At 42.1% G+C, this 13,100-nt stretch overlaps 1 protein-coding gene across 8 annotated transcripts in view; it reads right to left on the reverse strand.

Moving 5' to 3' along the window:
* Nucleotides 1–12,670, reverse strand: part of Tnik (TRAF2 and NCK interacting kinase) — a 377,067-nt gene extending 364,397 nt beyond the window's left edge. For all 8 annotated transcript variants that reach the window (XM_047563560.1, XM_047563558.1, XM_047563556.1 and 5 more), the window contains exon 1: nt 12,279–12,670. In XM_047563560.1, the coding sequence (XP_047419516.1) occupies nt 12,279–12,335 (57 nt within the window). In that variant the 5' untranslated portion in view covers nt 12,336–12,670. The remainder of the gene's footprint in view (nt 1–12,278) is intronic.
* Nucleotides 12,671–13,100: the final 430 nt, after the last annotated feature.

Here is a 13,100-nt window from a genome sequence, read left to right on the forward strand (position 1 = left end):
GGTTACCTTCTAGAATGATCACAAATTCAGTGGTCTCCCAATTTTTAAAAAATAGAGACCTCTAAGCCTGATTCCACACATTTTCCAAACATACTTGCTGAATGTCTACCCAAAAAAAATGACAGATTAACTGTAAACATCTCTATACCTTGTATAAGGAAAACAATGCTAATCCTAAACTGATTCATAAATTACGTTTCACACATTCTAAGCAAACTCTGGTTACTTAAAAAGCAGTATCTCAAGGAAGAAATGGCTTTGGAATAACACTAGAAACAGTACTAGGCTAATCAGAGAGAACTTGTCCCCAACACCAAGATGACACCCAGAGAGATAATGCCTTAGATAATTATAATATTATGACAAGGCCCATAAGTCAAACTGGGGTCATGTAAGTCCCTATGGGCAGTGGCTTTGGAACCAGTCAGTCATAAGCTGGGCCATTTAGTAGCTCTATGACCTTCCTTTGCTAAATTAATTGATTTCCCTAAGCTTTGTGTGTTCATCTATAATGATACACATCAACTGCACAAGATATTGGAGAATAATTTGACAATGTCAAGAGTCAGAATCAGTCACATACTTTCATTCTAAATTTCACTTCTAATAAATTATCCTAAGGAAAATTACACACACAAAGACTTATGTTCAAGGATGTTTACTGCAATGCTCTAAGAGTTCAAAAGCTAGAAGTAACCTTGAGAGTCACCAATTCCAGTTATGAAATAATGGAATATATTATGATACACCTTGGTGATAAAATGCTAAACAATATAAAAACATATTAGAAATTTCAAAATTGGATCTTTTACCACATATTAAATGTTTTAGGCATGATGACGGTTTTGTGGACCTATATTTTTTAAGATGCATACTGAGATATTCATAAAAACTGATGTGATGCCTCAAAATAATATGGTGGATGAGGTGTATAGGAATATACCAGAAATAAAATGGTCACAGAGGTAATCATTAAGATGGGGAACATTATATTATTCAATTTTTTATAATAGTTTCATTGAAATTTCATTCATATTTTGTAAAATTCATTCTTTTGGAGTGTACAGGTGACTTCGGGTAGGTCTGTTGACAGAGTCGTATGACAATCCAGACTACCACTCCTCCTCTCCATCAGTCCCAGCAATCAGCACCACTTTAAGTCTCTATAGAGTTGCCTATTCTAGACATTTCTTGCAAATGGGATCATACGACATGGTGTGGTTTGTGTTTGGCTTCTTTCATGAGTATAATGTTCACCCAAGTTGTAGGACATGTCAACACTGATTTTATTGCTGAACAATAAAATCAGTATGAATAAACAATATATATATATATATATTTTTATTAATTAGTTGACAGGATGTTTGAGAAGTTTCTCTTTTGGGACTACTATAAACATTTTTGTACAAATTTTTGTTTTCACTTTTCTTACATATATACCTAGAAGTAGATTTGCTGGGTCACATCGTAACTCTATCTGTATTTAACGAATTGAGAAAATGATAAACCATTTTCCAAAATTGCTGTACATTTTACACATTCCCACCTGTAATGTATATACACTTCCAATATTCTGTCTACTTTAACATATATTTAAAAGTCTCATATATGAAAAAATGTTCAACATCTTTAGTAATAAGAGAAATGCAAATCAAAACTACCTTAAGATTCCATCTCACCCCAATTAGAATGGCGATTATCAAGAAGACAAGCAACAATAGGTGTTGGCAAGGATGTGGGGAAAAAGGTACACTCATACATTGCTGGTGAGGATGCACATTAGTGCAGACACTCTGGAAAGCAGTGTGGAGATTCCTTAGAAAACTTGGAATGGACCCACCATTTGACCCAGCTATCCCACTCCTTGGCCTATACCCAAAGGACTTAAAATCAGCATACTACAGTGATGCAGCCACATCAATGTTCATAGCTGCTCAATTCACAATAGCTAGATTGTGGAACCAAACTAGATGCCCTTCAATTGATGAATGGATAAAGAAACTGTGGTATATATACACAATGGAATATTACTCAGCCATAAAGAATAAAATTATGGCATTTTCAGGCAAATGGATGAATTGGAGAATATCATGCTAAGTGAGAAAAGCCAATCCCAAAAAACCAAACTCCAAATGATCTCTCTGATAAGCAGATGATGATATATAATGGGGGATGAGAGGGAGGCAAGAATGGAGAAAGGATGGATTGTATAGAGGGAAGAGAGGTGGAAGAGAGGGGGAAAGGGAAAAATAACAGATTGAGACAAACATCATTACCCTATGTACATGTACAATGACACAAATGGTATGATTCTACTTCATGTACAACCAGAGAAGTAAGTTTTACCCCATTTGTTTACAATGAATCAAAATAAACTATAAAAAATAAAAATAAATAAATAAATAAGTAAATAAAATTCACCAGGATAAAGAGATTTTAAAATTATCTCAGAAAAAAACAATAATAATATGAGGAAAGACTGTTGAGTTGCAAATATAGGTTGCAGATAATATATACAATATGATAATATATACAATATGATAATATATACAATATAATATATACAATATGATATATAATATATAATATATACAATATGAAGTTAATTTTTTAAAGCTATCTATTTAGTTTTGCATAGGAAAAAACTACTAATCCATATACCAAAGTACATGAATTATGATATCATGGTTATGCTAAGAATCATGAATTTGGATGATATGGAAACTCTTTCTGCATTTTCTCCATTTTCCAAATTTTCTTCAATGACCATACTTTTATTATGAGAAGAAAAAGCTTTTTTTTTTTTTAATTAAACAATTTTTTTAACAATTCAGTAGTCTTTGCTTTCATTCACTTTGGTTTCCCAGGCTCTGGCGACCCAGAGGTCACCCTGGTCACTCACTCGGGTTAGGATCCTGCATGTATTTCAATCTTCTACAGCTGGGTTCTCCAGCACCCAGAATCTTACTTTTTAATTTCTACATCACAGACTTTGCCCCTCACCTATCCTGACTGAGCTGTACTCTCCGTTACTACCTACTTCCTACCAGATCTGGCTTCTTGTCTTAAGAGTGTTTTGTACATTCAAGCAACTTGACCATCTTCGTAGCCATCGTTTCTCAGGCTTGTTTTTGTGTAGTAGGAAAAACTGCTTCACTAAAATGGCCAGGATGTTCACAGCCCCACTGAGTGGCATAGCACAATGGGACCTAGCTTGGCCTTTGGGATTTCATTCTTCCACGAGACAAGGAACTTCTTGGAGCCCCAGTTTCTACCTACGAAAAGGATAAGTTAGAGCACTAAACCCTGGAAGAGACAGACAAACAGATAATATACAGACAGCTATATACACAAACATGATCCCCTTTTTTTTATATCTTTATCTAATTTATTTATTTTTATATAGTACTGAGGATCAAACCCAGTGCCTCACACATGCCAGGCAAGGGCTCTACAACTGAGCCCAACCTCAGCCCCACCGGTCCCTTTTGGTTCTCATTTTATCCCTCCTTAGCTCAATGATCTAATAACTTAATCCCGTTTACAGCTTTTATCAGAAGCTGCTGGAACTAATTTTCTGCAGGTATGAGGTATAATAAATAAATAAGATCCCTTCTAAATTAATTTCATTCATTCAACTGATATTTACTTAATCAATATTTATCATAAGCCATGCACAGTTCTAAACACCAGAAACAATGTAGACATGCAAGCAAGATACAGTAGAAGGGAGACAAAATTTTATCTTAAATTTCAGATAGTCATAACTGTTTTAAAGACAATAAAACACTGGAATAGGATGGTAACAGGGTATCAAGGGAATGTTACTTTAATGGTATGTATCAAAGAAAGTCTCTCCCGGTGATAGATAGTCTCCACAAGGGACCTCAATGATACCTGTCTTCTGGTATTAATGTTCCCACATAGTCACAGAATAGGGTTGATCTGGATTACCCACAAGATAGGGCGGAAATCAAGGTGTGTGATTTCTGAAGCTGGGTCATAAAGACTTGAGTTCGCCTTGCTTTCTTGGAATGGGATGCTCCGTCCAGGGAGAGACAGCACCATGCCATAAAGATGCTCAAGCAGCACACGGAAGAGCCTCCTGCCAATAGTCAGTATCACATGAGTGAACCATCTTAGAAAGAGGTTCTCCAGTCCCAGCTGAACCCTCAGAACCCTCAAGCCAAAGCCACCCAGATAAGCCACTTCTGAATTCCTGACTCACTGAAACAGTGAGTTAACAAATGGTTGTAGTTGTTTTAAGCCACTAAGTCTGGGGGTCATTTGTTAAAGCACCAATAGGTAAATAATAATATAGGCAGCATCTGATCTAAATTAACCCAAATAACAAGATGAAGTCTTCCATGTGAAAATCTGGTGAGAATATTTCCTGGCCTGGGGAACTACAGGAAAGAGCTCGTCATGTTCACAAATATGAAAGATCAGTGTGGCTGGAGTGAAAGATATTAGGAATGGCTAAGACTGTTTCTCAACCCAACCAGCAGTGTAGAAACCATAGTGTTGTCTACAGCCAGTCCCAGCAACTAGTGGTCTCCAATGATCATGTGCTGACTGACCGACCACGTGAAGAAATGAATGAATGAAGGCTGGAAACCTACCATAAGCATTCTTATCCTTCAGTTAATTAATCGCATTTCAAGAATCATAGAATACTTGACTGCTTCCAAATTTAGACTGCACCCAGACTTGTACCTGCTACTACATTACTCAAATGCCAGTATTGTATATATATTGTATTTGTTAAAGTCTACAAATTCTCAGTTTGATCCACACTGTCAGGGTTCTAATTTCTCTGATTAGAGAAACAGCACTTGAAAATCTTGCCCTTACTTCATTCAGAGTCTAAACAAGGTTGTACCAGCAAAAGTCATCATCAGTTCTTGGTCCTATTACTTCATCTTCAAAGATCAGAAAGACATTTATAAGTCAGAAGCTAGTCTGGAAAAAATAACTCACCTAAAAATGAGGAAGAGATATCACTTTTCAGTGGTAATCCTGATTCTTTGAGGTGCTTAGCTTGCAGTCTCCTAGAATAAGAATCCATGGCTATTTAAAAACCCTCAGTTCTGCCTCTAGCTCCTTTACATATCCCAGGATTTATCACAGAAGAATAACAGCTTTAGAAGTCATCACCAACATTTTCTGGTCCAAACCGTTCCTCTTACATGTGAATATACTAAGGTTCTGAGGGTAAGGGGTCAGAGCCAGCACCCAGAGGTCTAACTCCCCCATGGTGTCTCTCCGTTAAATTTTACCATCGCCAAACTTCTCCAACCAACTCAGTTAGATAAAAACTCAGTGTTATCTTCCAGTGGGGAAATGAACAAGTATAGCCCTTCCCGTCCTCTGCTATTATTTAATAAAAATAGTAGTCATAAACATTAAGAGGATATTAAAAAGACTTAAATACCCTACAAGCTTACACACACACACACACACACACACACACATACACACCACTGGCCTTGAGATTCTAACACAGAGCATTTTAAATCTCTCAAAACCTCTCAAAACTCAAAATATGGACACAATGGAAGCAATTTTCCATGGTAAGGAAACTTTAGAACTAGGGTTTCTGACCCAGGACTCAACAGTACATTTCTCATAATTGGTGCCCCTGGGATTGTACTCTATGTAATTGGCATCCAGTGGAGTTGTACCCTACATTAAATGTGTCCCCTGGAGTTGTGCGGAATAGAATATAATGGAATTCGTGTTCCCTGAAATTGTGCTATGGTCAGCACTGGCCCCACCTTTCTGGAATTTCAATTTCTATTCCAGGCAGCAACACCTCCAACCTTTCTAAAAGGGCGGTACATTACATATGTTGCTGGTTCCATATTTATTTATTGACCACCCACTGTGAAAAAGTCACTGGTGGGGATCCCTAAGAAAATTGAATATGCACATTGCCTTCATGAAGCTTATTGTGTACTAGTGAATATAATACAAGACAGAAAGTTCTGAGTGTTAGGAAAGAGGTATGAGGTCAGTTCTGAGAGTCTGTACGTGGGAGGGAGAACATCTGAGAGAAACTAGGGACAATTGTATGGAAAAAGTGGCCCGTGAATGTTTACTGTTAGGGTAGCAGGTACAGAAAAGGAAAATAAGATAGGGTGCTCCCTAAAGAGCATCCATAAGAATAAGGATGGCCTCCTGTGGTAGTGGAGGAGGGGTCATTACAACCACAGAGCTTGGTGGGAGATCAGTTGAATTACAGCTGGTCTTGACATCAAGGTATAGCCTTTGGTCTGTGGACTGGGGAGTCAGGGAAGGCCTTGAATAAGAAATAACCAGAATGAAACCACACTTTGGAAAACTAACATGGCTGCAGTGTACAAGAGACACTAGTAAATAGAAGGCTAGGGGTAGAAACATAGGAGGGGGGTCTTATCAATGATGCTCCGGAAGGAAGAATAACTACCGCAGATGAAGCAAGGGGATCCATACAAAAGATACTGAGAAAGGACTTTAAAGCTTGGGATGAAATAGAATGCGTTTTCAGAATTTAGGGGCACCTTCTTGAGACAACAGGTATCGTCCTGGGCATGTTAAAAAAAAAAAAAAAAAAAAAAAGTGGATGGAATCATCTGTCTCTAGGGGAAATAAACTTCCAAGCAGAATGGAAGAATTTTCAAGCAGAATTCATCCAACATTATCTACTTAAGTCCTCCCTCTCTCTCCACTAGGAACGTTATTTTTATATGCGCAGAATAACATTTCATTCAAAAAATATCATAGAGATTCTCCTGAATTCTCAGCACACTACTAACAAACTAGTTTAGGCCCCGTTCTCAGAGAACTACTTCCCCCACAGGCTGGAAGAACCAATTTGACATTAAAGCATCTTTCAGACTCAAGTTATCCCAAATTCTATCAGAAACAGAATCAGTCTAGCGGTGCTCGGCTGGGCATGGCCGGCGCGATTCAATCACAGCAGCCCAGGTCAGGGGGACATTGGAACTTCCATGACCAGAAGAAGGAATGGTGTCGAAACCAAAAGGCATAGAAGATGCATTCTAGAGCAAAAAGAAGGTCTTGCTAGCAAGACTCAAAAGTGTAGGATGTCAAAAAGCCTTAGCCATAAGGGGGCAAAATGAAGTATTTCCCTAAAAGAAAAGTATTGGATGTTCTTTCCACAAAATATTCCATGACCTCCTAGAAAGATAATTATTCAAAGAGTAAGTTATGAGTTACATCAGCTTTTGTACTAAATATTACTCCAGTTAATAATGAATAGTGAAAATGCTTATGCATATTTCTCTGATGTTCTAATAAACTACCAATACAATCTATTTCATTACAAGGCAGTTTCACTGCAAGAAAACACCTGTTTAATACCTCTGAAAAACAACAAATACATCTAATGAAAAAACTGCCTTGCCACTGTCATCTGAAAATACCGTTACTTTATCAATTTGTGTAACTTTACTAAAATCTCATTTTAGACAAAATTTAATTAAGTGCTCTGGGGTAATGAATTAATAATGTTTCAAGATTTCTTTAAGACCCACCCATGAGACCTCTGACCAGGTTTTAAGTACCAGGCTATTAGTGTATCATTTTTGGTGTCCACCCCAACCTCCTAGAAAAAGAAAAGAAACACTTTGAAAAGGCTCAGGCATAATAAAATTGTTTACGTTTGCAACGGATCATGTATAAAGGGAAAAACTTAAAAAGAAAGAAGGTTTGAATGAATAATGCTGATAATTGATACTAGTTCAGAAATACGGTAATCTCCAAAAAGCTTCTGAGCCAGCTTACCTCATATGCAGTGAATGTTGATACCGGAGGCAAAGCTCAACTAAGGACATCAGAGAAACATACAAGGTCAAATTAGCACATAAAAGGGAAAGGGCAATGAAGATCTACTGAGGTGCTACTGAAAAGAGGCCCCTTCTGATACCTTTTTCCCAGGATTATTTTCTATCAGGTGCCATCACTGGGATCAAATGCCGGTAGAATCAAGTTCCCCATAAATTTCTACCCAACATGGAACAGCACGTTCGTATGGTGCGCTGGCCTTTTGAAAGCACTGCCATAATATTTGATTTTTGAAACCAGTATGCAAAGAAGGCAAGCAGTTGTGACCATTCCAATTTTTAGGCTGACTCTCACTAAATGACTTACCCCAAGTCACAGAACTAAGAAGATGTGGCCACAGAACCCCAAAGCCAGTGCTCGGTCTATTCCATTCGCTTACGCATTCATTCTGACATTCATTCATTTATCTAACTAAGGGGGACTTGGGGCTTCAAGATGACCCATGGTCACAGTGAGGAGACAGAAAACCTCACACCAATGATAACACAATCATAAAAGCGTAGTTAAGAATATGTTCAAGATTCCAGATAAGGTCAATGGTTAAATCTGGGTTTTGATGTAGAAAGGAACGGCTAGACCCAAAAAGGAGTGAGGGGTTAGGGGAAAGAAACACATAGGTCAGCTAATTTCGTTCAAATAGAAAAGTATGTGTGAGTCCTGGCAGAAGCCAAGAGGATGAGATCAGCGGTGGCCAAATCCTGGCCTTGAATGCCTTATACCCCATGGGCCAAGCTAAAGACAGCCAAGATGCTCAGGTTCAGAAATATTTTAATCTCCAAAAAGCTTTCTGGGCTCAGTTCACCTCATGTGCAATAAAGCATCCTGGTGGCAAGTTTCATCTTTTAATATCATGATGTATTGAAGTAAGAATGACTCAAGCCCCAGGTTTGAATGAGTAAATTGTTTGCTGTAGCCTATGTATGTATACACACATTTCCATACACCCACATGAACAGAGTTTATATCCATAATACTATATATAATATCTGTATCCACATAGATTCTACAAAACACACACAGACTCCATAAACCTCTCATGCAGACATCTGAATAATGTGTGTGTCTAGACTGATCCCTTGGGACATGTTCAGATGGAGATGGGTTACTAGGAGAGGCTATCCGTGCAGGACAGCCATCTGCCCTACACCATTCAGTCATCTGCCTGCAAAGGAAGCAGAGAGGAGCAGGACCAGATGAATTTCAAAGGTGCCTTAAAGCTCCATGGTTGTCTGTGTTACCAACGTACTTGCATGAAGCAGTTTCCCTTCTGAATAAATAAAATTCCATGACCCCACTGAAATTATTCCTCTCTGCCGTTTTTTGGTGCTCAGGCAGAAAAGGTATTATTGATTTCTGATTCAGCCACAGACAACGTGACTTAGAGCAAAGAGCACTAAATAAAGAGTCAGGAAACCTAGATTCTCTCCTCAAACCATTCTTCTTACCTCTCCTAATCCCCACCCCCAAATCCCTGGGGCTGCGTGACCTTGGGCAACAGACTTCACCTCTCTGGGCTTATCCTTCCCATGTGTTAAATGAAAGGAGTGGCAGAGCAATCTACAATTTCCTTTCAATTCTAAATCTGTGAAAACATCCCCACCCCCAAGATTCAGTTTCCTGAGCTCTAAAAATCAAGACTAAAACTGAATTCTGATTATTTTCTAACCAAAAAAGACCCAGCTTCATTTCACTTTTAAAAACCATCCAAATCTTGCATAATTTAAATGATCAGTACTGTCACTGGTTGTTCTGGTTTGAATTATGCATTGTTCCTATTTGGGGAAAATTTAGACTGGGTCCAGTCTAGGATCACTGGCTGAGAACAATAAGCCCCCAAAGTGAGAAAGATAAGGCCGCTCCAGACAGGATCTGCTTTTAATGCATGGAGTCCAGGGTTTACAAAAAGAGCATTGATTGTGTACATTAAAGAGCCACCAAAAGAGCAAGGGACTGGTAAGGCCTCAGCAAATTCTCCTAGAAGTCACTGACCTTGGTTGTATTTCAGGGGTCAGGCACTCCCCAGGAGGTACTCAGCAGGCAGGCCTTATTGAGGGCTAAGGGACAAATCAGACTTCACATCTCCATGAGCCCCCCTCTCCAAATTTGGGGAGGCAGAGATGATGATCACCCTCTGATTTGTAGAAATCACCTCTGGCCTTTGGAGCCACCCTGGCCTGTACACCTCACCCACCACAAGGCTGGTGGGAGACCCTAGCCCTGTGGGGAGCAAATGTCTGCACATCTGCATTTAAGTCTTCCTGCCAGCAGTTCTCCTCACTGGGATAAACTGCCTTCCCTCTTTGTACACCTCCAGGCAGGCAGAGAACTAAGCCAGCAGCTCAGGCCACAAAGGACAATTTCTGTGAATCATGCAAAATACAGATTACCGGGGCACAGGTCTTCCCAGCATGAAAGGCCCTCGAGGTGGGCCCAGGATCTTCATGGTGACTCTAAGCCTGCAGGCAGGCACAGTGCTTGGTTTCTCAGAAAACCTCAGCCAAGAGAAAGCCTGCATGAGACAAGTCCCAGCCCAACTTAAAATCACACCAGAGTGCTTTCCATTTGGAGAAATGATATCCAGATTCCAACTCAGGAGAATCACCACAAGCCTTGCCCATTGTTCAGACCCCTTCCCCTTTGCCACTCCCCTCCTCCCCAAGTCCCAGTCTTCCAGCCACCCGATTAACCCACCCGATTAACCCACCCGCAGCAACTCCCATCCAGAAAGTAGGGCAAATGAACACACACAGTCCATAAAGCAGGAAGCCACACTGATCCAAAGCACCCACCCTGTTACCAACCCCACCCCTAGCTGCCCAGAGGGCAAGGGGTTCCCGCACCAGGGAAACAGTCGGCTTACTGTACTAATGCATGAATGAGCTTTAGCCACACAACTATCAGAACAGCCCATGTCAAATTATATCCTGTTTCTTCTCAACTCCAGCACTGCTCAACTCCTAGACCAAGCCATTAAGGGAAAGGGGAAAAGAACTAGAAAAAAAGAAGTAGGGAAAGAGGTTTATGGAGCCTAAAGAAAAAGTAACAATTTGACAGAGAGGTAGCTCTTTAAATTATCTGTGGGAAAAGAGGCAAGGTCAGGAGGAGTATTAGACATTCAGGTAAATGGCCTCAAGATATAGCATGAATCTAACAATGTATTCCTGGGGAAGGCAAGTGAACTTCCACTTCCATACTCATACTGCCTGTCTCACAGACCAGAGCGCCACAATCAACTGGATCTCACCCACCCTTCATATATCAAGTATATGCACTTGCTATTTTCTTTGCAATTTTATTTTGCGGTCCCTAAGAGGAAGAAGCCGTCCCCAGATTGGTGTCCAATATTTCTCAGATTCCCGATGCTGCCACCACCACCACCCCTCAGCCCCTTCCTAGCAGGCAGCACCTAATTAAAATGGCAAGAAAGCTCTGCCCCCTTCCCCGAAGGAGAGTGGTGGTATGGGGTTGGGGGTGGGGAAGTGTCGAGGCTGCACTGGGATTCCTGGTGTTCTGATCTCAAAACAACAGCAAAATGGATTCTGTATCAGTGATGTCTTAGTCAATACAATGAAACAGCATCTGAGGTAATTCACGTGAAGGTAAATGCGAAGCGGTGGGGCAGGAGGGAAGGGAGGTGCTCTACAAAGGACTGGCCACAGACACGGGGAAAACACACACTCACACACTCCAGGGAGTTCCGGTCTAAGTGGGGGAGAGCTGAAAACACATCCCTTTCACCTGCTTAAGTTCAGCCATAAAACTGAAATGTCACAGTCATAAAGTCGGAAAGCACAGGCAGGGGCTGAGTTCAAATCATAAATAAAGGTGAGTGGCAGACTGGCATGGAAGCGAGCGCTGAGAGGGAGCCAGGGTGGGAGGCAGAAAAGGGGGAGGGGGCCGCAGTTGCCATCTACCAGACCCGCATAGCAAAAACTGCTCCTTGGAGCGGCGGCTTTGGCGGGGACAGAAGGCTCACAATGTCATCTTGCAGGTAACTGGAAAGCGTAAGGGACCAGTGGCTTTATTCACACGGTTATTCTTTTTGCCGAAAGGGACAGTTGGGTCTCGCGCCTTGGCAAGAGACGGCTGCCCGAGGCGTGTACACACACACACACACACACACACACACACACACACGAGCCTTTCGTTTTAATGCTCTTACACCGGTCTCATTTGAAATTGGCATAAGCTTCCCGGGCTCTCGGAGAGCTTCGGCCACGGCCAAAGCAGAACACGCACCGCACAGCCCCTGCCGTAGGGGCTCAGCCAAGAGCACTCAGCAACCCCCGAGCCGAAATCCGAGGATGCAGGTTCCCTCCGGGTTGCATTCTTCCGCTGCTGCCCACCAGCCCCAGCCCCAGGCCACTCACCGAGCCCATTCTCCCTGCCCCAAACCGCTGGAAAGAAATCAGAAAGCACGTTCTGCTCACCCTCAAAGCCGAGAGATCGATTTCATCCAGGCTGCGAGCCGGGGAGTCGCTCGCCATGTCTACTTCTTCGCCGGAGAAATGGACCAAAACCACCCCGAAGCTTCTCCCTTGGAAATTCCACCTTGGTCTATTTCACTCGCGTCCTCATGCGGGTGTAGCGCCAGAGGCTCCGGGCCAAACCTCCCCCGCCCACCCCAGCCCCTCGGAGCCTGAGCACGATCCTCCGCGCGTCTGTCCGCCGGGTCCGGGAGCCCAACCTGCACCGATCTCCAAGCCCGGAGCCGCGGTGCGTGTGGGCTGCGCGCCCTGATCGGCTAAGGGCGCTGGGGCTGCGTGGGTGTATTTAAATGGGACATGCTTCTTTGCTTGTGCGTGGATGGCGGCTGCATTGGCTGTTATAATGAGACACATCAACTCCTCCACTCAGCTGGGGGGGTGGGGGTGGAGAACCACACAGAACTGTCTATCACCGCTTCCTGGGAGGAGTAAAAGCTGGGGGAGGCGGAGGAGGCGTGGTCTCCGACTGGGGAGAGGCCACGCTTCCTGACCCGGTCCCTCTGCACTAGCATGGATGGGGGAGGGGCGCGCGCCCTTTCCGCCCAGGCTTTTGCGAGCTAATCGGACTGGATCGGAAGAGCTGTTCCTGAACCTTGGCGTGCTTATCGCAGGGACTCAAGCTCTATTTTTGTGTGTCCGATTTGTGCACTGCAGCAAAATGGCCCTTCAGCCGCATCTTGGGGATTCTCGGAGGGGTTCGAATGCTCTAGCGCTAAAAAAGAAGCCTGAGCAAAAAGAGCGACGCCCTCCTTCCCCATTAATTAT

Source organism: Sciurus carolinensis, chromosome 9 (genome assembly GCF_902686445.1).
Source record: "Sciurus carolinensis chromosome 9, mSciCar1.2, whole genome shotgun sequence".
Classification (NCBI taxonomy): Eukaryota; Metazoa; Chordata; class Mammalia; order Rodentia; family Sciuridae; genus Sciurus; species Sciurus carolinensis.